Here is a 22,421-nt window from a genome sequence, read left to right as displayed (position 1 = left end):
GTCATGTAGGTGTATATCATTAATGGACACTTGAAATAACACTAGAAAAGATTAACCATAAAGTAGGAAACTATTTTTCCTAACAGTAAATTAAAACTCTGCAAGGGTGGTACAGCAATGTCTGCCTGAGCCCTTTGAAAGACCTGCCTTCTCTCCAGAAGTGGTGTGCTGAGAGCTTTAGCTGTTTGCACAGCCTCATCTGCCCGATGCTGCTGCTTACTGAGGTCTGCTCTGCAGAGAAGTTGGGACTGATGCAGTCACCTTTGGCTGCTGCATTAGATCAGACACTGGATTTGAGGAGTCAGGGTATTCTTAGAAAGCACTGGGACATGAGAGGCTGTACTTAGATGAGCTGGTAGCACTTAAATTTTGGAGCATAGTCTTTCAGAGCAGGATGGGTAGCACAGCCCTGTAGAGGAATGAGCTCAGGGTTTTGTCCCTAGTGACTTTAAACACTTGGATGGTCTGGTCAGGCCTGGAGGTGGTCAGACTGCAGCAGGATTGGTTCTGAAAAGCTCAAAAAAAGCTATTTCTTCTTTATTTACATTTCTCTGTGATCCTTCCAAAGCATTCATCATGCTTATTTTTGAGTAACTTGATGGACTCACTTGATGAGAATTGGATGTCTTGCTCAGGACTAACTACTATAAATATTGGGCTGGCTATGAGGAGAGGACTGAGATAACATTTCATGGCTATGAGGAGAGGACTGAGATAACATTGCCAAGGAGCAAGCAAGAGTATGCATCAAAACGTTGTGACTGGCAACTGAGAGCACAATTTAATGTTAGATATTTAAACAATTATTCCAGGTGACTCATTGATACTCTGTACTTATGCCTAGCTTTTTGTTTTCGAAGTCCTATTAGTGAATACATTAATAAAAATTGAATGTGAAGCGGCTCACTAATTTTCTTAAACTGTTTCATATACATGGGCAGACAGGACAATTAAGGTGCTGACAGTTGCTTCCTGTGTGACCTTCAAGGTTGTCACAGCTCCTAGGCTGGTGCTGACTATCATAGATAACTGCTTTTCTTTCCCACAAGACACAGTAGGGAAGTATGAACCCTGAGTCTGAAATCTAACAGTGTCTGTGGTTGTTCTCTGCCATGTTAGATGCTCTGAAAGCTTTGGCAGACCCAGCCATGACCAAATGGAAGTGAGATGGTGTTTCAGTCCCTGGTCAGTAGCTTCTTACAGTTTGGCTTTTGGAAGCATCTTGGAAGCAGACGTTACGCAAGCTCTTCAAGCTGTGTCTTGCTGACTGGAAGCAAACTTGCCAACTTCTGCCACTTTTTTGCAAGTCTTGTGACTTGTGTGGCTTTTCTTAGGGCCCTGAACATAGCAATTAAGCTAACAGAAGAGCAGTGTAGCTTTTGTATTGAAAACATCAATTTCTAACATGGGTGTTTGAGGGTACTATACTACTTTTTTTTTTTTTCTTTAAAAGATACTGTTTCCCTAAGTGTTCCAGGAGACAATTATAAAGAATCCCAAAACTTCTAAGGCCTGCATTGTCAACTCTTCCCTTCCTAAAAATCAGGTCTTAGTTCCAAAACGATAAGATCTGCTAAAATACTTGTGTTACAGTCACAGTGAACAATAAATTATACAGAATGAGGTTTGGAATAAACCCAGTTCCTCACTTGTGACTGAAATGGGAATTGGACTTGAGTCTCAAGGGGTAAAAATACTACTTTAATAATGTATTGCCTCAACAGTCCCCTTTAACACTCCCTTTCCTGTTTCTTATGGCCTTAGGTTGCATTATTGCAGCTGTGTTGAAGGGTGAAGAGTTAATGCTGTTGTAACAAACATGAGAATTGCTGGGATCCTGTCTGACTATGCTAGGACTGTCATTTGTGGCTGTGAAACAGCCTAGCTCTAAGAGTGGCCAGTGTAGTAGTACGTGGGGTGCCTGAGAGCGGACATAGCTGATATTAAACTGATACTGCTATGGATTTTGGCTGAAGAGCCAGGCAGTGTTGCTGTAATGCTGTATAGAAGCTGAGCATACACTGCAGCTGTATTTCAGAGTAGTTTTTCAGCTGCATTTAGACCTTTTCTCAAAGCATTGTAGGCAGAAGTCTACAGAGATGCTGAGTAGTCGGTTCTCAACATCTACAAATGTTTTTACAGCAGAGCTAACTTACCCTGGAAAGCGCTAGGAAAAACTATTATTTTGTTGTTTGGGTTTTTTTGGGTTTGTTTTTTTTTTTTTTTTTCTGGGAATGGAGATCCAGGGACAGGGGAGGCTGTACTGAATTTCTTAGAACAAGGAAAGAAGTACCTGAAGGCAAAAATCTTCAAGTCTGTTCAGTTCCTCCTCTTTGCCTTCCTGCCACTCTTGCATGTGTAAATGCAGAGTAAGTTATGTAGGATCTGACTCAGTGCTCTGACAACAAATCAACTGGCTGTTTCAGCTCTGAGAGCTCTTCCTCATATAAATAATTATAAACCTCTATGAACAGGGGCTTATAATGAAAATAACGGTCCATTTGCCACCTGCCTGCCAGCACAGGAACAATTCTCTGTCAGCAGGGGAATACACTTGATGACCTGTTAGTTCAGAATTAAGCCAGTAAAAAAACAAAGTTGTAAACCCCTGCTTATGATTTACTCTGAATTTATACTTCTCTGGGTCAGGATGGGGCCCCTTGATTCTAATACATGTTAGGTTTTCTCTCTTTCTGGCTGCTGTGATCTCTTGAGTAATCTCTGGTTATTTCTTAAGCTGATTGTGCTTTTACTTTTAATAGAAGCTCCTCTATGAATAGCTGGGAATTGCCTGAGCGTGGTGGTGGCAGCCTTGGGGAGATCTGTCGCAGTGGGGTTATAGCTAGAGGTGAGGAGGAGATTGGTACATACCAAAACGCAGAATACCCTCAGGGATTGGTGCATGACATGTATCACACTGCAGAGCTGACGCTGCGGCTCCAGTACTGAAACTCAGGTCACCTCTTCTACATCAGTGCAGCTCTCAGCAGAGATCCCAGCAATACACTTCTTTGGGCTGTGCTACTTTGATTTGATGTTCCTGTTCCTAGGCATTACTCTGTTTATGCCTGTTCATACAAGATGCGTGTTATGCCAGGCCTGCAAACTACCTGGCACCCCAAACTCATCTTAGAGAAAGAGGCCCCTTTTCTGAATGAATTTGTGTAGGCTATTGAAAGAATGCTATTTCAAGAATAATTCCCACAAAAGAACAAGTGAGGCACTGCATTAGCACTTGATATTTTCTCATCTTCTATTTGGACAGAGTTGAATTAAAACTGGACAGGCAAAAACAATCAGTGTATTGGTTTGAAGGGGTGGGGGGAAGATACCAGGAGAAGGAATTTAGATAAATGCTTTTCTTGTGGAAAATAAGGAAAGGAATGGAAGATCAAAAGACTCTGGTCTGTTTGTCCAGGTCACTATGCCACAATTTTGCTGTAGATTCAGAGTGCCCATTAATAGGCAATGCCAATTTTGACCCTCCTCTGCTTTTTGAATTTAAGCCCTACAAGCTTTCCATGTAGACTTAGACTCCTCTAGAAACTCTGTGGATGTACATCTGTATATAAACCTGCCTTTTTGTCAGTTCCTACAGTCACTGCCCAAACTTGACTAGAGAAAAATGTTCCCTGGGACATGAGAAGCACTGTCCCATTGGTTGGCCAAAAGGATGCTGGCAGACACATTGGAACCAGCCAGGAGGTCATCTCTTCTGGGACTATTGATCCAACTTTCATTCTGGTGTAGCCTGAAATGGAGATGTCTTGTGGGGTTTTTGAAGTAGAGTTTAATGCCTCTGACTTTGCTCTGCACTAGAGGTGTTAGCAGTCAGTCTGCTGTTTTTTCCTTCAAGGGCTTAAGAAGCAGCGCCTCTGCCAGGGTGATCCTAATTATATCTGAAACTGCAGAGGTGCAGTGCACAGCAAGGAGCCTGGCACTGTTCCTGCATACTTCTCCTGGCAGAGCGGAGATATAAATTGGCATCTTAAATTCCCACTGCAGGACACCCATGCACCTTGGACAGTTTGGTCAGGATGCTTGAGCGCAGCATAACTCTGTTACCCCACAGAACTCTGTCCATCCTGCCTGGCCTGTTGGAAGGGAAGCAGTCTACCTCCCCATCCACAACACGCTCTGCCTCTTACCACTGACCCAAGATAAATTATCAGGGTACATGTGTTCAATTTTATGAACCTACCACCCATGTCTGGCCACTAATAGCTTGAGGTACCACCTCCTTTCCTCACAGCTTCCATTTGGGTTTGTATTAGTGGACTCATTAAAGTAGTTTTGCCTCTTCCAATGAATTCTTTCAGTTGTCTGTACCCTTTCTGGCAGTTAAGCTCTGGGGAGACTGTCTCCTTTACTAGCACACAGTGCTGTCTGGCAGTGGAGTGTCATACTGCAGTGATGAAATGTGCCTTGATCTACGTTTGTTCTTCTCTTAGGTCTTGCAGCAAATACTAGGACTCCAGAGGTGGTGGAGTTTTGACAAGAAATCTAAGATGATGCTTACCATGAGTGTTTAGTATCTTTGAGTCTGCCGTTGTACCTGGCCTCCTTGTCTGAAGGAGAGAAGGGCAAAAAGGGGAATAAACCCCTTTTTATCCAGAGTCTCCATGTGATAAATAGCTTGAATATTAGTTACTGCTGCACAGTCTAGTGGTGTCTCTGAACACAAGAGAGCCTTTACTGCTGGACAATCTTTAGTCTAGACTCAGCTGCAGCCTGACTCTGGAGAGCTAGGACAGATTAAGAGACTGGTGGTGGGAAATAGCAAGGTCAGCCTGTTGCTCATCGGTCTTAGCATACATTAATCCTAGGATGTTATTGTGGCTGTGCTTTCCTGTCAGTCATTTCTGTCCCAGAGTTTTAGCCTACAGCTTGTCCTTTTGTTTTCTCCCAGCTCCAGTTGCAGGTGCTGTACAGGTCATGTTTTTCAGGGCTGTATCCCTTCTGTTATGGCAAAGCCAGGATTTGTTGGTAGAATTGTCTGTGCCAAAGCAGAGCAGCGTTACTGCAGTATCATGACAGATCAGTGCAGCTTGAGAAAGAGACAAAGCAAGGATGCTGGGTCATGGGTTTACCTTTATGGCCATAAAAAACCTTTTTATTTCTTTGCTACTGCCATCAGGACTGGACTAATTTGATGCTCTAGGATGTTGTTGATGCTTGGTATTGTCTTCTTGGAGACTGTCTGGAAGTTGCAGGGAGATTCTGGAGATAAATTTTGCCAGGGTATATATGCTTTGGAGGGATCAAAAGGAAAACTTGTTTTCATGCTATGGTGGTGAAAATTCAACAAGGCAGACCAAAAGGTCTGGCTTACAGTTTCTGCGGTGGAGAATACATCATGCTGGTGCAATGTTTCTTATACCTGTGGCTCTGGAGGCCTCTGGATCCAGCCAGTGCCGTGGTTGCTTCTCCCCTGAATCCTAGTATTGCTACCCAGATCAGGTGTTGTGTGTGCTTGTGGTTTGGGTTTTGTTTTTTTTTTTTGAGTGAAACCAGCCTTGTTTTCTTTCTCCTGACATTGTAATTCTTGAAATCAAAGCTACATTTTCCACAAATGTAATCCTTACTGCCACATCCATTCAGGATATACCAGGCTGCTTATTCCCTTGAGTTCCTGATATTGTCATGTAGAATCAGTGCTGTGTTTTCCTTTACCTTGAATATCCCAAGGCAGCAAGCAAGATCCAGGACTTCATTTTCTATTACCCAAAAGATCCCAGAGGAAGCTGCACAGCAGCAGTGCTGCAGTTTTCTACTCTCTCAAGACTCTTTCCTTCTCCAGCGCCGCAGCCTAGAGTCAATGCGGCATTTGCTATAATGGGCAGTGACTTTTTGAGATCAGGCAATGCACTCACTGTAGGCTGTACCACTCTCTAAATAATCCTCCATGGTAAAATGCAGAACTCCAAACAAGAAAATGCCTTTACAGTTTTTACCTGTAAAAATACAAAGAGGAAATTGTCTCACAAGTGCACTTGAGGTGTTAGAGTGCCCTGTTTCCCTTTCCCATCTGTATTCTATGTCCTCATGTATTCTGGGCTAACCCATCTGCAGGAAGATAGCAGGGAGGGATCTCGCAGATAAGTCAACCCTCAAAATGGAGGAGAGGAAGGATATTCCTGATTAATTCTCTCACAGCAGGGATGAACTGAAGCAAATTACATCCTGGGTGAGGTGGTCAGTTTTGTGTACCAGGAGTACCTCTTGTTTCTCCTGCAGACTCTTGACCTATAGCTGTAGACACTCGTTTAAAATCTCAGCCTCAGCAGCTTGGGGCTGATGCACAGCAGCGAGGGATGCAGGAGCTGTGTGGACATCAAACTGATTTGTTTCTATGGAAACAAGTAGATTTCACCATGTTATAGGGAAGTAGGAGGGGAATTATCCCCCTGGGCCTGGTTCTGGCTCTCAGATTGGATTGGTTGCTGCACTGCAATTGTAGAGCAGCAGCCCGTGAAGGGATTATCTACCTAGTCAGTGATCACAACTAGGGAGAGGAACACGTGGATCCAATCCGCTCCCGTTGCGGGCTTCTGCAGCAGGGAGGACAACTTGTTGTTGTGTGCCAGGATTCCCAGGGTCACAGCCCTTCATGGCACTTAAGAGCAAAGAATTAACCTGGGTCACTCATAGCCAGAAAGCAGGCCTACTTTACAGCGCAGGCAGCTCTGACCGTGTATCCTGCCCAGACTTTCCAGCTAGGATGGCTGAGGTGATAAACTGTACTCATACTCTAGCATACCTTCTAGGTAGGAGCTGAGGACTGTTTGTGGTATGTGCAAGGACTGGGGGAAGCTGAGATCTTTCAGAAGGGCTTCAAGCGTTACTTGCTGATGAGATTATTGTATGCCCTGTTATATTTACTGTACTGCTTTCAGGAAATTCCAGCACCTGAAGTCCTGTGACTGGGGGTGATGATTTTTGAAGCATTTTTCTAAAAAGGAAGTTAATCTCATGATACCAGAGAAGAAGTCAAAGCATGAATATAAACTATCACCAGCAGGTTCAAATAAGAACAGTACTTAGTAAAATCCATCTATTCCTCATGGTCTATAGTACTGAGTTTGAGTGGACTCTTTGCCCTTGTGCAAGGTTCTAGTGCTGATCCTTCAAAAGGGGCTGACCAACACCTCTATATTTCAGACTCATGTCCTAAAGGTACCTCTAGGCCCCAGCAATGACTCTGACAGGGAACACTTGGATTTCTAGATAGGAGAAAAGCAGACCATGGAAAACGGGCAAAAAAGGTAATGCCTATGTGTATTTGAGTCCCTTCCCAAGGTATTCCCTTGCCTATTCTCTTCTTCCCCTCCTAAAAATGTACCACAGGAGCTGTGTAACCTTTTCTAATGGAGAGAAATTTCATTTGCTTGGCTTCTGCCTCACCTCCCTGTATATAGGGACTTTAGTACATGTTATATAAACTGAGTTAGGGATGGAGTGCAGCTCTAGCAGAAATTCTTGCTATACGCTTTGTAACGCAGCCAGTGAGTTGATTGGATGTAGTAACCCCTGGTTATGGGTTTGCGGGGATGCATCAGAAGAATGTAGCAACATCTCTGCCTGTCATCTAAAAATATATATGTAATGCACCTCAAAAGTCAGGCCAGATCCTGCTGTAAGATCTACCAAGCATAAAGCTGGGGTATACTGGCTTCCTTGGAATTACTGTAGATGTACAGCAGCAGAAATCCCTGGGGCAAATTCTTGGCTGTGCCAGGTTACTCTGTGGACTGGCAGGCCCCCCGGCCACTGAATAAAAGTGTAATACCTAAAGTGTAAGAATGCTTCCGACCTCCTTGGATGCCTCTTGCCCTGTGGAAGCTGTACTGCCACAAAGCTCTGTAGTTCTGCCTCAGATTGACTTGTGCACAGAGGCTCTGGTGCAGCCATGACTTGGCATAATACATACAGCTGTCTTCCAGATTTTGATGAACCCTGAAGCTAGGGGAGTGTGAAACAGAAAAATCAGCCCACAGGATTCAAATAAAAATAAACAGAAGAAAAATCTTATCCCACTGCTTCCAGAGACCTGCCTAAAGGCATGTGCAGGAGAGGGGCTGAGTGAGATACAAAGAAGGGAGATGTGGAAAGAGTGAATGAGAAAGGCAGTGACTGCAGTGACTCCTGGGAACCAGTCTGTGCAGTCAGAGATAAGCCAGAGAAGCAGAATTTAGTGCACTCTGGAAGGGTTAGGGAAGAGTGCTGTTTTTAAGCAAGTGTTCATGTAAAAAAAGCTATGTGCTTTCCTTTTTTGCTTTATCAGTGTCCATAAAGGTGCTGTGGGCTGACATCTGAATATGGCCACTGCAGCTGAAGTATCAGTGATGCAAAAGAACATTGCACAAAGCCTATCCCGTCTCTAGTTGTCTGAGCCTCTCAGCCCATACTTGATTCAACAAACGTGCTCTGAGTTGGGGAAATGCTTTTTTGATTAACACTTTTGACGTTCAAGGCATGTGGGTCCTCCCAAAGACCTACAAGAGCACATAAATATGACAATGTGTTTCAGTAATAAAAGGCTTTATCCTGGTTTGTAGGAAAGAGAAGATCTATGCTCTACCAAAAATTACCAAGAAGGTGACACAGGGGACAGTAATGGAGACGATCACATCTGTATATCTAGATCAGTGACCAAGTAGTTGTGCTGTGTCCCATGACAAGAAAACAAGCCCTGTGACTGAGATGGAAGCTCATTCAGCTGCTGTCTCTCCCTGGTACATCATTTAGTCCCAAATGTCAGTGAAACAAACCTCACCATTATGCTTGTTCACAAGGAACTGGATTTGACTCGCCAAATTTACTGTATGTAGGCTTTCAAACAGCCAGCCCTGCAGTTTTCTATGGAGGTGGATTCTCTTGGAGGGTGCAGTCTCATGAAAGGTTTCCTGTCTTTTTGGTGAAGCCTGTGATGTGGAGTCATGGGTTTTGAAATGTTGCCTTTTGCGGTAAATGTAGGTTTCTTATGCAGCTTTATTTACTTCATATGTTAACTCTATGAATATACTACTTTTTTCTCACTTTGAATAAAGTGAGAGAACAGCATGGGGAAAAAAATGCAGGAGAGCTCCAGAACACCACTCATCCTGGTCAGTTGTAAAAGCAGCAGAGGAAACAACAGAAAGGTGATTCTTGTGGTGAGAATCATAATGTCAGTTCTGGAGCAGGATGTGTGTGGTGAACATGTAAGAACCTATTTTTACACTTTTCTTTTTCTTACAGTGAATTAGCGTAGTCACTGTCCTTTCATGTTTGAAGACCACAGTGCTTCAGTCTCTGCATAAAACCTTAGCAAAGGCATCTCAGACAGAATACCCCTCACACTTTCTGGGGACCTGTGCTGGCATCAACTGCAATGCTGTGCAAAGCAATAGAAGAAATCAAGGCAGATAGGGGAATAGGAGAAGGTGCAAACTTCAGAACTTAGTTTCTAGTTCATTGTCCATCCTCTCTGACTTTTGTTTGCAACTTATCCAGTAGTAGGCTATAAATGGGTCCAGCTTATACTAGCACTTGTGCTTTGCCCTGCTCCGACAGCACCTGTGAAATTTGTAAGACAGTCTTTGGAAACTCATCTTATGTACAGCAAACTCCCAAACTTGAGGTCTGCTTGGCCCTTCTTGGGCACTGATCTGGAGAGCTGTACTGGGGAGAAATGGCTAGGTGTTAGAGATGCTGTTTGAGTGCTAGAACTACTTAACAAAGCAATTGTAAGTGTTCCAAGTCAGCACAATAGTGTTAACCTCCCTTTGCGCTACTGTAAATAGGAACTGAAGGTACAAGGCAGTGGGAAGCCTTCTCTCTAATTTTTTTCTTTCTGCTAACATGTATATTATGATGACACTCATGAACTATTGCCTGTCTATTTTTCACAATTGTATTCTTGAATAACGAATCATTGTGCACAATAATATTGCCAGTATGCTGGAATGTGGTGTACTTACAATAGATCTTTATTTCTATATGTATCCATTGTGTGACCAGTACCAGTTACACCCTAAGAAATGCTTATGGAATTACTCTCATTCAGTGTGGGTCAAGGCTAGGCATGCTGTTGTGTTGTGGAGATTGGCAGCATCCCCTTGTTTAAACTTCTGAGTCCAAAAGTGCTAACCTTAATGGGGGAAAAAAAAAAAAATGCGGCTACCTAGGAATGAGACTTACCATGTGATTCAGTCTGTAGGACAGGTGTCCAAGATCACATGATGCAGCATGAAAGGAAGATGAAAACTAAGGGCAGAGAAAAACAGAATAGTAGGTTGATGGGTGCTTTTGTTCATGATGCATCTGCATTTAAAAGCTGGCTGTTCATGTTGACCTGTCTTGCTTTTTTCTGTTTGGGAAGCGCTTTGGTTCAGGGAAGATAAGAGCTCATAGAGGCAACAAAGAGGGGAATGGAAGTCTAAATCTGTAATGCAGCCCTCTTGTTCCTTCCTCTGCCAGCCAGTAGGTTAACAAATTTGTCCTTGTTCCTGCCTCATGTCTGAGTTATGGAATTGCTTATGAATGTACCTGCATGTCTCTTAAAGGATCAGACCAGGAAGGTGCTCTAAGGGCAGTTCCTGCATCAGGCTTCTACCTGGTAGTTCTGGTAGAACTAGATGATGTCTGTTACAAAGGAGCACAGCTTGAGTTAGTGTCGAGGTGGAAAGCTACTACCATTTCTGAGATGTTTGGTTTAGCAGTTAATAAGATTAATAGTAAGTGTTTTTAGCCTTGCAGGTATTCTGTGGCTAATATGTTGCATAGGTGTCAGCCTGTGTTTTAAGGACTCACTTGAGACACATGCTGAAATAAGAATATGTTTGAAAACATCTCACATGCTGTGAGATGAAGTGATGTTCAGAGAGATTTGTAAGCTGTTCATAGAATCCAGCCTGTATGAAGATATGAATGTTGCCAATCAGTGCAATGATCAAAAAAGCCACACGTTGAAGGTGCCGATACCCCTAGATTTTCTTGGGATTCTTGTAGTGCATTGTGCCACAATGAACTAATGAAGAACTCTTGATCTGCATAAGTGAATGATGAATAGTCAACAATAAGACTTGACAGATGAAATTAAGATACTTCAAAGCTTAAGCAGGAGCAGGTCCAAACTGTAACTGGATAGTAAAATCCATAGGGGCAGGAACTGTATTTCTTGCTGTATATTGGCATGGTGCTTTGTGCAGTTCTGATTGAATTACTGTCCCTGGGCACCACTGGAACACAGGAAATAATAAATACTGGATTTAAACAACAGAAACAGTCATATGAAATTGTGGAGGTTGTATGAATCTTAATTTTCTGAAACTAATATAATCCAAAATGGGGATTAATCACATCCCTTAACACCCTATTTGTCTGTAGATGTTTAATAAGAAATCAAATTGAAATTAAATGATCAGATGGTGGTGTTCACTTTTCTGTTCTTTGGAGCTACTTCTATAAGCTGCTGGTTTGGCTTTTTAATTGAGGCTTTACCTTCTCTAGTGCGTTCTAATCCAAGAATCTCAAAGGACTGACAAACAAACTGCAAGGATGCTGTATTGGTATATCTAGACTAGGCTTAGATTCATATTTCAAAGCCCTCTACAAACAGCTTTGCAAGCCTTCCAGCTTCCCTGGAGGGAGGGAAAGTAAGTGGTGGTATGGAAGCACTTGGTGTGTCTTCCATTTAGAACAAGAGATAGTACCATGGACTCAGTTCTGTTGTCGACTGCCAATGACTTCTGTTGCAACATCAGTGAAGACTAAAATCATGCATGAAAAAGCTTTGACTCAAAGTCCTTTCAGAAATACAGATTACCAGTGGATGGAGAAGGTGCAAAACTGCTTTAATTCTGCATTACAAAGAGTAACTTGTTCAAGAGGCTTAATAAACCCAGGGCAAAATTAATCTTGTAGTCCAGGAGTCCTAGCTGCCTGTCCTGTGAACCGACAAGGTTCTTGGGTTTCCCTCTGTGTGTATTTTCCATGTATCTTTCTGCTCTGAAATTGAGTTCTTGCTGGGGTTGAGACCTGGGCTCATTTGTAGTGCCACATAAAGGATTGCAGTCGGCCTTCTTGTCTGGCCTTATTAAGGTTTTTGGAACACATGAGCAAAAAGAAAGTGTTTCTGTTGGGACTCTCTCTGAAGGTCTGCACTAATGCAGTCTCCTCTCATGGGGGTGTTATAGCTGAAATTAAATTTCTTGGTCAGTACTACATAATGATCTTTTGACAAACCTCAGGGGGCTGCTGTTATTAAAGCAATGAGCTGCAAAAAGTAAATAGTGTCTATAGGCAGTACAAAGGAGTGGCTTTGCCACTTGAATTTGGTGGAAGGAGGGGATGCACAATGCTCATGCTTGCTGTGGAAGAGTATCTATTAAGAAGCAGTTGCAGTCTGAGCCAATATGTAAGGATGAGGTTAGTATGTGACCTTCCTTCAGGATGACATGGTTGCCACTGCAGAATGGCGCAGCTACAAGATCATAGGTGAGTTAGGTGCAAATGCTATATTGCTGGAATTAAATGTCACTGTGACTATTACAGGGAATCCCTAAGCCTTGGAGCACAAACCTAAACTAGTGAGCTAATCCACTTCTAGCAAAGCACAAAGGGACAGACTTGCTTATGCAATTGCTTTTCTCTTGTGTTTTATCAGGTTTGAGAGTGTTTATTCTAACAAAGTAGGTGAGCCAGGCACAATATGCCCATAATGATCACTGAGATGCTGGAAGACTAGTTCTTCCTCCAAAGATCTAGTTGTCATCTCTTGTTTAACAAGAAAATATGGGATTGAGATAAATTGTTTGACCAAAGGAGTAAACAAGTATATTTTTGACTAGCAAATTGTGTGTTTGCTAGGAACAAATGTGGCCCAACTGCAGCAAATGAGCTCATGCAACTCTCTTATTTTAATAGAGACAGTCACACTTTCTTCAGTGTAGTAGCAATGAATAAACATAAGCAACTTGTCTGAAAGTTTCAATGTGTGTCTCTTCAGGAAGTCCCAAACTCTTCATATGGGTATCTGTCCTACTTTTTTTTGACTGCATCTCTCAATGTTTTCTACCCTTTCCATACATTATATGTTGAATTAGACAAGCAGTTTATCGATCTCCTGTGTCTTATAAATAGTCTAGGGGGAAATGTCTTTGGTCCATGTTACGTCTAGCTTCTAATCTTCTGTACTGTGTAAGTCATTAAGTAAACTCTGAAACTTGTTTATAGAGCAAACGTGCTTTTTCTGTCATTAATAGCACCTTTTTGTTCCATAGGATTCCAAAATACCTAATGCACAGAGGCTTTTCATATAGCATGTCTGGCTTTATTTTAAAAAATCTAGTGGGGAAAACGCAAGTCCCCATTGTATAAATGTATTGTTGCATGACATCAAGATTGCCTTAATATGTTTCTGACACGTTTGGATTTTGTTTGAATGTTGCTCTACAGTAACTGCTAGATTGTTTTCCATCCCTTGAGTATTTTTTTTTTTACTATAGCATTACTAATGCAGCTTTCAGCCCAAATCTGTACTTTAATACAGCTCTGTGTACTAAAATAGAAATAAGACTAGAAGGGATGATGTGATTGGGTTTGTCCCGAGGTTGCTAGTCAAGAACATGTGTATGCACTTCAGAAGTGAGCAATGCAAAATATAACAATAAATTCCTTTTCAGGTCACTTCCTCACCTGAATCTTTTCAGCCTGAGGCCCATCAGGATTTGCTTCCTTGGTTCTTTTTGTTGTCTTGCTTTAGAAGAGGAGATCTGTCACTGGTCAGACCAAGAATTTACCTAGCTCAATATCTTCTCTCTGATGACAGTTAATACAAGATGAGTGTGAAATATGTGTAAATAAGTCTTCCAATAACTGATGGTTTGGGGAATGTAGCTGATCTGAGCCTAGTTTTCCAACTATGATAAAATGCTTGGAATTGCATTGCTGGAACTGATACTTCAGTATCTTGACAGGGAATTTTGAGTCAGCAACTAAGCAAAAAAGGTACAAGCAAATTAAGTATTTATATGCCCTGAATACAGCTTCTCTGTCTGTTTTAGTTGCTACTTTGCTGTATTTTCTTGATGAAGCTTGGCTAAAGAAGTGGCACAGTGGTATTCCTGCTTAAAAGCATAGGATAACAAATGTTGTCATGCCACTTGTGCATGTTACAAACAAAGCAACAAAAAAGTAACTTTCAGTTCTTAAGATACAAAGTGAAGGAGGAAAACAGGGGGTTGGTGCCCTTAATTGAATAATGTATTTCAGGCACAATGTCTTGTATAGTGATGTATGTAAAGAGGCTGCTTTTGATGTCATGCTAGAGGCTGCCTTGTCTTAAAGTGGAATCCCTGCTGCCCTTGTTCCAGCACTTGGAGCCTTGTAGCATGTTACCTCTGAAGACTTATTCCATCTTTCTGTTTCTTCCCTCAGCCTTGCTACTGTAAGTATCCTCCAGGGCCTGAATTGAATAACTGAATTTATCTAACCCTTCTACTCGTGTCTGCTGAAGTCATCTGGCATGTGGTTCTTATCTCACGTATAATTTCCGTGATTCTGACTTAATTTCATCACTTTGTACTGCTCTTTCTGGAGCAATAGGTGTGTGTAGAACTTTCCCCTGGCTCCAAAGTGGACTCGGTATTTGGGCTGGGCATGTTGTCTGTGCCACACATGCTCTGTTGATGTAATTTATTTACAGAAGCAGTTTATTATGCCTACTGCAAGAGGGCAGGCAAGACTCCCATACACTGCCTCCTCCTCGGTGCCCAGCCAGTTTGCCACAGCATTTACTAATCTGTACTTTTTAGTGTCTATGACCTGCAAGACTTAGCTGGAGCAGGAGGAGTAAAAAGCTTGTCCAAGAGGCTGTAGAGGGAAAGGACATGAATAAAAGAATAGGAAATAGTGTAGATACAATGGGGTGATACTACATCAATATCTTTTTTTATTAAGCTTTTTGGCTGTAACTCCTGATAGGAGACAAATGTAGAGAAAACTTCAAAGTTTAATTGTGTGTACCCCCAATAGTTTGTGGATAAGAACACACATTCATTTTCTGATATTGGGGATTAGATTGCATGTATTTTCACTTGGAATTGAAGCAGCCCTGACGTTGATTTAGGTGACTAAGTTTGGCTAATGGATTTGTTGTCTTGTCTTCTGTGAGGACTTAGTATTTTTTCCTTGGAATAGCCCAGGAGCTACTTCAGTTAACACTGGAAACTGGATCATTTTTTAATAATGCCGGAACCCAGATGCCACAGGTTTTCCATCTACCTTTGTCCTGAGACAGACTACTCAGGATTTTGGCCAAAGCAGAAAGCTTCAGGAAAACATGAAGCACAACATGAATGGGATCTTAATTCCCAGAGAGCTCATGCTTCTAAATGCAAGTGGTGCTTTTCCTACAGTAAAGCAGGATTTGATCCTGCAAGTTGGAGACCAATAACTAGAATATTGTCTCAGTGTGCTAGAAAGGGAGTCTATAGTAATAGGATACCTTTTTCCTCAGGTACCATAACTTTAAAATAAGGCAGTGCAGCTCAGATGGATTTGTTGTGCTAAAAACTGATGCTAGGGTAGGACTTTTTTCACATATTGACTACAGACATCTATAGGAATGGAGCTGAGACAGCAGAAAGCTGCTAGAATGATGCAATGCCTCAAAGATTCCAGGGTTAATCCCACTGGAATGGAAAAACTAGAGCTGTATTTTTTTAAAAACAAATGAAAGGCAAACTCTGGTTAACTCTTTATACTTCTGAAAAGTCTGAAATAATGAGAATGGGTTACAGTCTTATCTTAACTGGTAGAGTTGTACCAGAGGTTGCTTTTTCCAGACTTAGTAATTTACAGGAGATATTTCTATTTTAGGTATTAAAGATTGTAGGATGCCTCCTTACCCTCCTTTCACTTGAAACTACTCTGCAGTTTTTGATATTATCAAGTATTCTGACAGCCCCACGGATGCTGTTATAAGTGAGGAAAGGGAAATACAGAGAAGTAGAACTTGCATAGGATTACATAGGAAATAAATGGCCAAACCAGGAGGTGAAACAAAACTGTGCAAGTCTGTTAAAACAAAAGCTCATTCCTCATCTCCACTCCTTCGTAAGTCTTAAGCTCATGCAGACTAAGAGCAAGACACTCAAAATGGAGAGCCCTGGATTTCTCATTTACCAGAGTAGTTAGTCACTACTGAACGAGCAAAATTATTCATTGCTGCAGCTATTAAGGGAGGGAAGATTGTGTACCAGAATCCCAGCAATGTTGGTAGGACTTTTCTTGACAAAGAAAACTATATTTGTGCTATAGGAACCATGTTTTGAAGTGATGTTTCTCCAACTAGGCAAGGAAGCAATTGATCGTATTTTCAGAAATGGTCAGCGGCTCTTGAAGAGCTGTGTGAACAGCTGAGCACTTGAAAACCAGGCCACAAACTAGCAAGGCTATCAGCAGATGCAGTGGGCTTGCCTAGCTTTGCTCAAAGCACTTGGATTTGGAAAAAGAAAAAGCAAAAGAACTTGTGGGCTGCGGCTGCTAAGTCAGCATTTGGAGAGGGATAGTGAATGGTTTCCTTCCTTTGAAATGATTTGAAATACACAAAAATTCAGGATTCTTGTGAATATAGAAGGAAGCTGCTGCTGCTTTTGCCTTGGCAATACTTATGTCTTGAGTAGTTAGCTGGGAGAAACCCTGGGTGGAGGCAAGCCTTTGGCTGCTGTTGTTCTCTTTCAGATGTATCATATGGTGTTTGTGCACTGGAGCAATGTGGTGTCCTCTCAAGCCCCAAAGTGCAGGGTGTGAGTGATTTTGTTGCAGTTCGGATAATTGTATTTTGTCAAAAGGAGACACGCTAGTTTTCAGGCTCTGCTTCAACTTCTCTTTTCTTTCCGATGAAAGAGATGATTTTTTTTCCAAAGTACAAACAGCTGCATTAAATGAGCTTGTTAGTTAGCTTGGAACTTCAGCTGAAGGAGCTATAGCTATTACAGACATGAGTGTGCTGCAAGTATAGGCTTTTTCAGAACAACAAGCTCTTATCTTCCTTGAGAAGGAGCATTTGCTTTTTTGTTGCCTTAAACTTTTTTGTGCCCATGGCTGAGACTCCCTGTTAGAATCCATGAATGCTTATAGAAGCAGAAAAGCAGTGTAAAAGGAAGGAAACAATCATTCACTCATCTGAAACTTCCTGTTTCATTTCAGGGACTTTCTGCCACGTGGATCTGGCATCGTAACCAGACGCCCGCTGGTACTGCAGCTGGTAAACTCCAGCACAGGTATGTGAGCTACCTTCCGTGTGTGTCCAGCTAGATCACTGTCTTGGTGAAGAAAAGTCTTCACTTCATTGCTCTGTGTGGAAAAAATAAATAAAAATTTTCCCCAGTAAAAATGACCTGCAACTGGTCTTCATTTCTACCTGTTTAACATCTGATGCATTAAGTGTTCAGAAGCAAAATGCTTCTTAGTTGTTTTGTTTTAATTTATTAGGCAGGGCTCCATGCATATGCTTATCACAATTTTCCTCTGCTTATGCAGCTGTGACCCTTTTGAGTGGGTAAGACCTAAAAGCCAGATGACCCTGCTGATAATCTACTGAAATAAGGGGGCAGGATGATTTAATGAACTAAAAACCCAATGTGAGAACACTGGGATCTGGAGGAAAAGACTACAGAGTTCCGTGGCTGGTCTTTTGGGCAGTTCACTGGTTACTTGCAAGATATTTTCATTACCGTTCCCCTTAATGTAAGTTAAGATGTCATCCAGAAGTTGGCAAGTGAATGTTTCAAGGTATTCTTCCTCTCTTGTCAAGTGAACTTGGTCTGTCCATGGCAGTCCTCTTGCCTACAGTAAGGAGACAATTTGACTTTTAGGAGGCTTTTAAATTGAAACAGAGGGTTCTTGGATTGGTTAGCCTAGTCAAGGACTGACACACAAAAAACCCCAACCACCAGCCAATTCAAAACTATGTCAAGAGAAGGTGATTTTTTTTTTTTCTCGAGACTCTCTTGATTCTGTTCTCATTACATAATGAGACTTATTTATCCCCAGCACTTTAATACAGAGCTAGTCCAAGTTCTGAGTACCAAAGTATCTCCCAGTGTAGCTGTGGAAGTCACTGCTGCTGCAGGCAGATGCATGCTAACAATAGAGAAGGTCCTGCGTTATTACTTGAATGAAGACTAATGAGGATGCCACCTCTGCTGAGACAAAAGCTGGATTGTGAAAATACTGAGCTCAACCAAATTCTCTCAGATGTTGTTCAGATAATGTGACTGCAGTAACTTCTTCACCAATGTGCCAGGTCCTAGTGGGAAAGGCCCTTGCCAGACTTCATCCCTTCACTGTTTTGTGGTTGGTTTTTTTTTTTGTTTTTGTTTTGGGACATGTATTTTCATTACAGTTTCAGTGTTTTCCTGATTCCAGTGACTATTTCTGACTCTCTCTGCTTCTGTTTAAATAGAATATGGTGAGTTCCTACACTGCAAGGGAAAGAAATTCACTGATTTTGAGGAGGTCCGTCTGGAGATTGAGGCTGAAACGGATCGTGTTACTGGCTCCAACAAAGGGATTTCCCCTGTGCCCATCAATCTTCGAGTCTACTCTCCCCATGGTGAGTCCTAATGCAGCATCTGAGTCAGGAGATAGATGAGGCAGGTTGCTTCTTTCTTATGAAAACAGAAGTAACAGAGACAAAATGGAGGGGTTATGCTTGGTTTTGACTTTCATCTCCATGTGCCTGGGCCATGCCGTATCAAACTGCCAGCCTTAGCCCTACTGCTAAAACAGATTTGCCTGCCAGCTGAAGTATCTGACTACTAGCAGAACGTCTCCTTGAAACAACTGATGTCTGTGCAGAAACTTGTTCCTGAGGCATCCTTTCCATCAGTATGGGCATTACAGTGAAGAGCTGGTGTGTCTCCCTGCTTTCTGGTACTGTTTACTGGGCAAATAAATGTAACAAAAAAAAAAAAAATTGATGGGGAGAGTGGCTCTCTTGCAAAGCACTTGCCTTCTGTTTGCATGTAAATATGTACTTTGTATAGTTCACTCCAGGTAGTGCCTATAACTTACACCGCTGATCTCAGTGGAAGAATTCTGCTTAAACAAGGGAGTGGCAAGAGTCCCAGATTTGCCAGCTCTTTAAATGTGAACAGCTGTATGGAGATTTTTAGAAAGCAGCAGCTCAGTGCTATGTAGCATTTGACTGGGTAGAACTTGTGATTTTTAGTTTTTATTTTTTTCTCTCAGCAAGACAAACATAGGGCTGCATATTGTAGTCCTTCAGGAGAAGGCCCAGCTGACTTTGACAGGAGCCTCCCTTGAATAAGGCTGGAAGGACTGAGCTCTTCAGTACCAGGGACAACTCTTAATGAGTGGAACCAACTCTTCTGACTCTCTGGTCTTTTGTTATGAAATGAAAAAACGTACTGTCATCGCTTCCCTTTCAGTGTAGCATATGTGGAAGGACTTTGAGAGCAGTTTCCCCAATCGATGTGAAAACAGGTGATTTAAGGGGAAGGTAATGGGATTATTGACAATCATGACTAGTAAGAACTAGCAACTAGTTCTTACTAAGTGGTAACAAAAAGGAACTAGAAAGCTCTGTGTGTGCATCTGTTATGCTTATTCCATGTTGGAGACACTAAAGCTACAGGTGGTGCTTATAGACCAGGACATTCCTACCTCAACACTTCCTTGTGCTATCTCCTGTTTCCTATGTCTAGTTCTGAACCTGACCTTGGTGGATCTACCGGGTATGACGAAAGTCCCAGTAGGGGACCAGCCCCCTGACATCGAGTTTCAGATCCGAGATATGCTCATGCAGTTTGTCACCAAAGAGAATTGCCTTATCCTGGCAGTATCCCCAGCTAACTCTGATTTGGCCAATTCTGATGCCCTGAAGATTGCAAAAGAGGTGGATCCTCAAGGTAAAGATCTCTTAATTTAGCTTGACATTACTAGATGATGGCCTGATTTTCCTTTTACGTTTGGTTGTGATTAGCCCAGTAGCTGTGGACTCCTGTCTTTTGTCTGGGGTTGTATCTTCTGAGAGGTGTTAGTAAGTCTTAACAGTTACTGTAATAGAATTTTTGTTATTCCCCTTTTCTTCCTTTGTCTGAGCCTCATTTCTGAAGAGGTGAAGTATTTTCTTTCCTTTAGTGATCTGCATTCTGCCTGGAGAAAAGTAGGAAGATCAGCACTAAAATCCCTCTTTGTAGCATAGCATGTGTGTGTTTCAGCACACTGAAAACTGAGCTCGGTTATTGACTGTTTTGCTCTCATGGGCTCTTGGACACGATGGGAACTGTAATGTTTGAGTTCAAGAGCCCTTGAGTAGCCAAGTTGGACAATCTGTAAGCTCTGTGAACAGAGGAAAAGAATACGAGTTGTTTGCTTGATCAAGTGTGCTTGTGTTTTTTCCATAGGGCAGCGCACTATTGGAGTCATTACTAAGCTGGATCTTATGGATGAAGGAACTGATGCACGAGATGTATTAGAAAATAAATTGCTTCCTCTCCGTAGAGGTATGTTTCCTCATGCTTTGTCCATGATCTCCTTCCTTTGTTTTCCCTGTGTGAGGTGTCCTGACCTCATCCCCTTCCTCCAGTGCATCCCTTTCCTGCAACATCTGTTACAACTTGTGGTTAAGTCATCCCTGTTCCAGGCTGGAACTGAGAAAAGTTGGGGAACAGGGATCAGTCACACTGTTAAGAGGAACTTTTTAGTATTTGTACCTCGATGTGTAGTCCTAGCAGAAGCATAGCCTTATGCTCTTATCTTTACTTTCTCTTTCCTTACCTTTATTGAATAAGGCAAGCTGCAAAATCAGAACTCCTGTCTAAAAGATTCCCTTTGTCTTTTTTCTAGCTAAGATTGCCATAGTATATCAGATGAAATAATTTTGGACTGTGATACATGCTGTGTATAGCAATAGCAAATTATGTATCCTAAGGACTCTAACAGAAGTGTCTCAAATGAATGAGACCCAGGGTATGCTTTGTGACTGGGGGAACGGTAATAAATAAGCTAATTCTTAGTTGCATAGTCACTTTTGTCCTGTATACCAAAGGATCAGAACCTGGGCCATTCAGAGGAAATTCTTGTTTTAAACTCTTCCAATTGGTTCCTAATAATGCGTTGCTGCTAGAATTTCCCTTTTGCAGTGCTGCCAGCTGGGTAACTTTCTTCTCAGTCTGAGTCCTGTTTACATTCTCATCCTTGCAACTGTCTGATTTCTAACCCCACTCTTACAGGTTACATTGGTGTAGTCAATAGAAGTCAGAAGGACATTGATGGCAAGAAGGACATTCAGGCAGCTCTGGCTGCAGAGAGAAAATTTTTTCTCTCCCACCCAGCCTACAGACACATGGCTGATCGCATGGGAACCCCCTACCTGCAGAAAGTATTGAACCAGGTACTGTCAACTGCTGCCCACTATGTCACAAGAATGGCTAGGCTGGCCATTAGGGCTCTTCTGAGATAGGACAAAGGAAAAGCTAAAACTTGTGGTCAACCATCTGGTAAATACTTAAAATTGTTTTGCTGCAGTGAGAATTGTGAAGATTGGTTAACTCTTCCTTCTCTGCATCATAAAAGGTATTTTGGTGCCAGGTCCTATGAAGTGGGCCTGACAATACTGATAGTGAAACACATTAAGGTCGATAATGGAGGTTACACACCAAAGGCAGATCACTGCTTTATCCTCTCTGACACTGGTGCAAAGTCAATAGTTGGTTCCTGGCATTTACACTATCAGAATGCAAGGTCTTTCTGGTTAAGCTAAAAGATATCTTCTGAATTTCTAGTTGTCTCTGTACCTAACAAAGCTGCAAAGATTGTAAGCTGCAAAGATTGATTTAAATGTGATACTGGTAGTCATTTTCCCATCTATTAAGGCTGTCTTATCTCCTGTCTCATACAGTAGCAACTTACTGTTGCTTCCCTCTCTGCTCCCTTGAAATACTCCCTTAAGTGAAGAATTACTTTGTCCTTCTTCCTCCTTATTTAAATATTTGTCTTTAAACTGGAGTTTTCTACAGCTGTACTCTGTGGAAACTGTATTATTAGAGCCTCATCAGTGGTTTTGGCTCCTTCTACCTTGCCTTGTTGCCGTTATTGTTGAAAAAGGGCTTAATCACCACCTTGGGTATCAGTGGTGTGCTAATCTGAAGACAGAACAGCCTTTACCCTGGTGTAAATAGTAAATGCGAATACTTGTATGTGAAGCTTATTCTTGGGTTGGAGGCAGCAGGCTGGTATGAATGGGAGTTTTGTACCAGACTAGAAGGTAAAATGAAGGTCAAGAATAGGAAAGAGCTGGGAATGCAGGATACATCCGGCTCATAACTGGTATCTGTCCTGGGATAGACTTTTTGTTAGGACCACTCGGAAGGACTGAACTTAGAATGGAGCATTGCTCTTTATTT

At 42.0% G+C, this 22,421-nt stretch overlaps 1 protein-coding gene across 8 annotated transcripts in view; it reads left to right on the top strand.

Annotated features, from left to right (window-relative positions):
* The window catches only part of DNM1 (dynamin 1), a gene marked incomplete at its 5' end in the record, with an annotated part of 68,557 nt that overhangs the window by 7,287 nt on the left and 38,849 nt on the right, over positions 1-22,421 (top strand). For all 8 annotated transcript variants that reach the window (XM_082492522.1, XM_082492518.1, XM_082492520.1 and 5 more), the window contains 5 exons: positions 17,197-17,270; positions 18,455-18,604; positions 19,719-19,922; positions 20,421-20,519; positions 21,249-21,409. In XM_082492522.1, coding sequence (XP_082348648.1) covers positions 17,197-17,270; positions 18,455-18,604; positions 19,719-19,922; positions 20,421-20,519; positions 21,249-21,409 — 688 coding nt within the window. The remainder of the gene's footprint in view (positions 1-17,196; positions 17,271-18,454; positions 18,605-19,718; positions 19,923-20,420; positions 20,520-21,248; positions 21,410-22,421) is intronic.

This window comes from Vanellus vanellus (assembly GCF_965231255.1).
Source record: "Vanellus vanellus genome assembly, chromosome: 18".
NCBI lineage: Eukaryota > Metazoa > Chordata > Aves > Charadriiformes > Charadriidae > Vanellus > Vanellus vanellus.
Note: the sequence above shows the minus strand (reverse complement) of the source record. Positions and strands in the feature narration are given on the sequence as shown.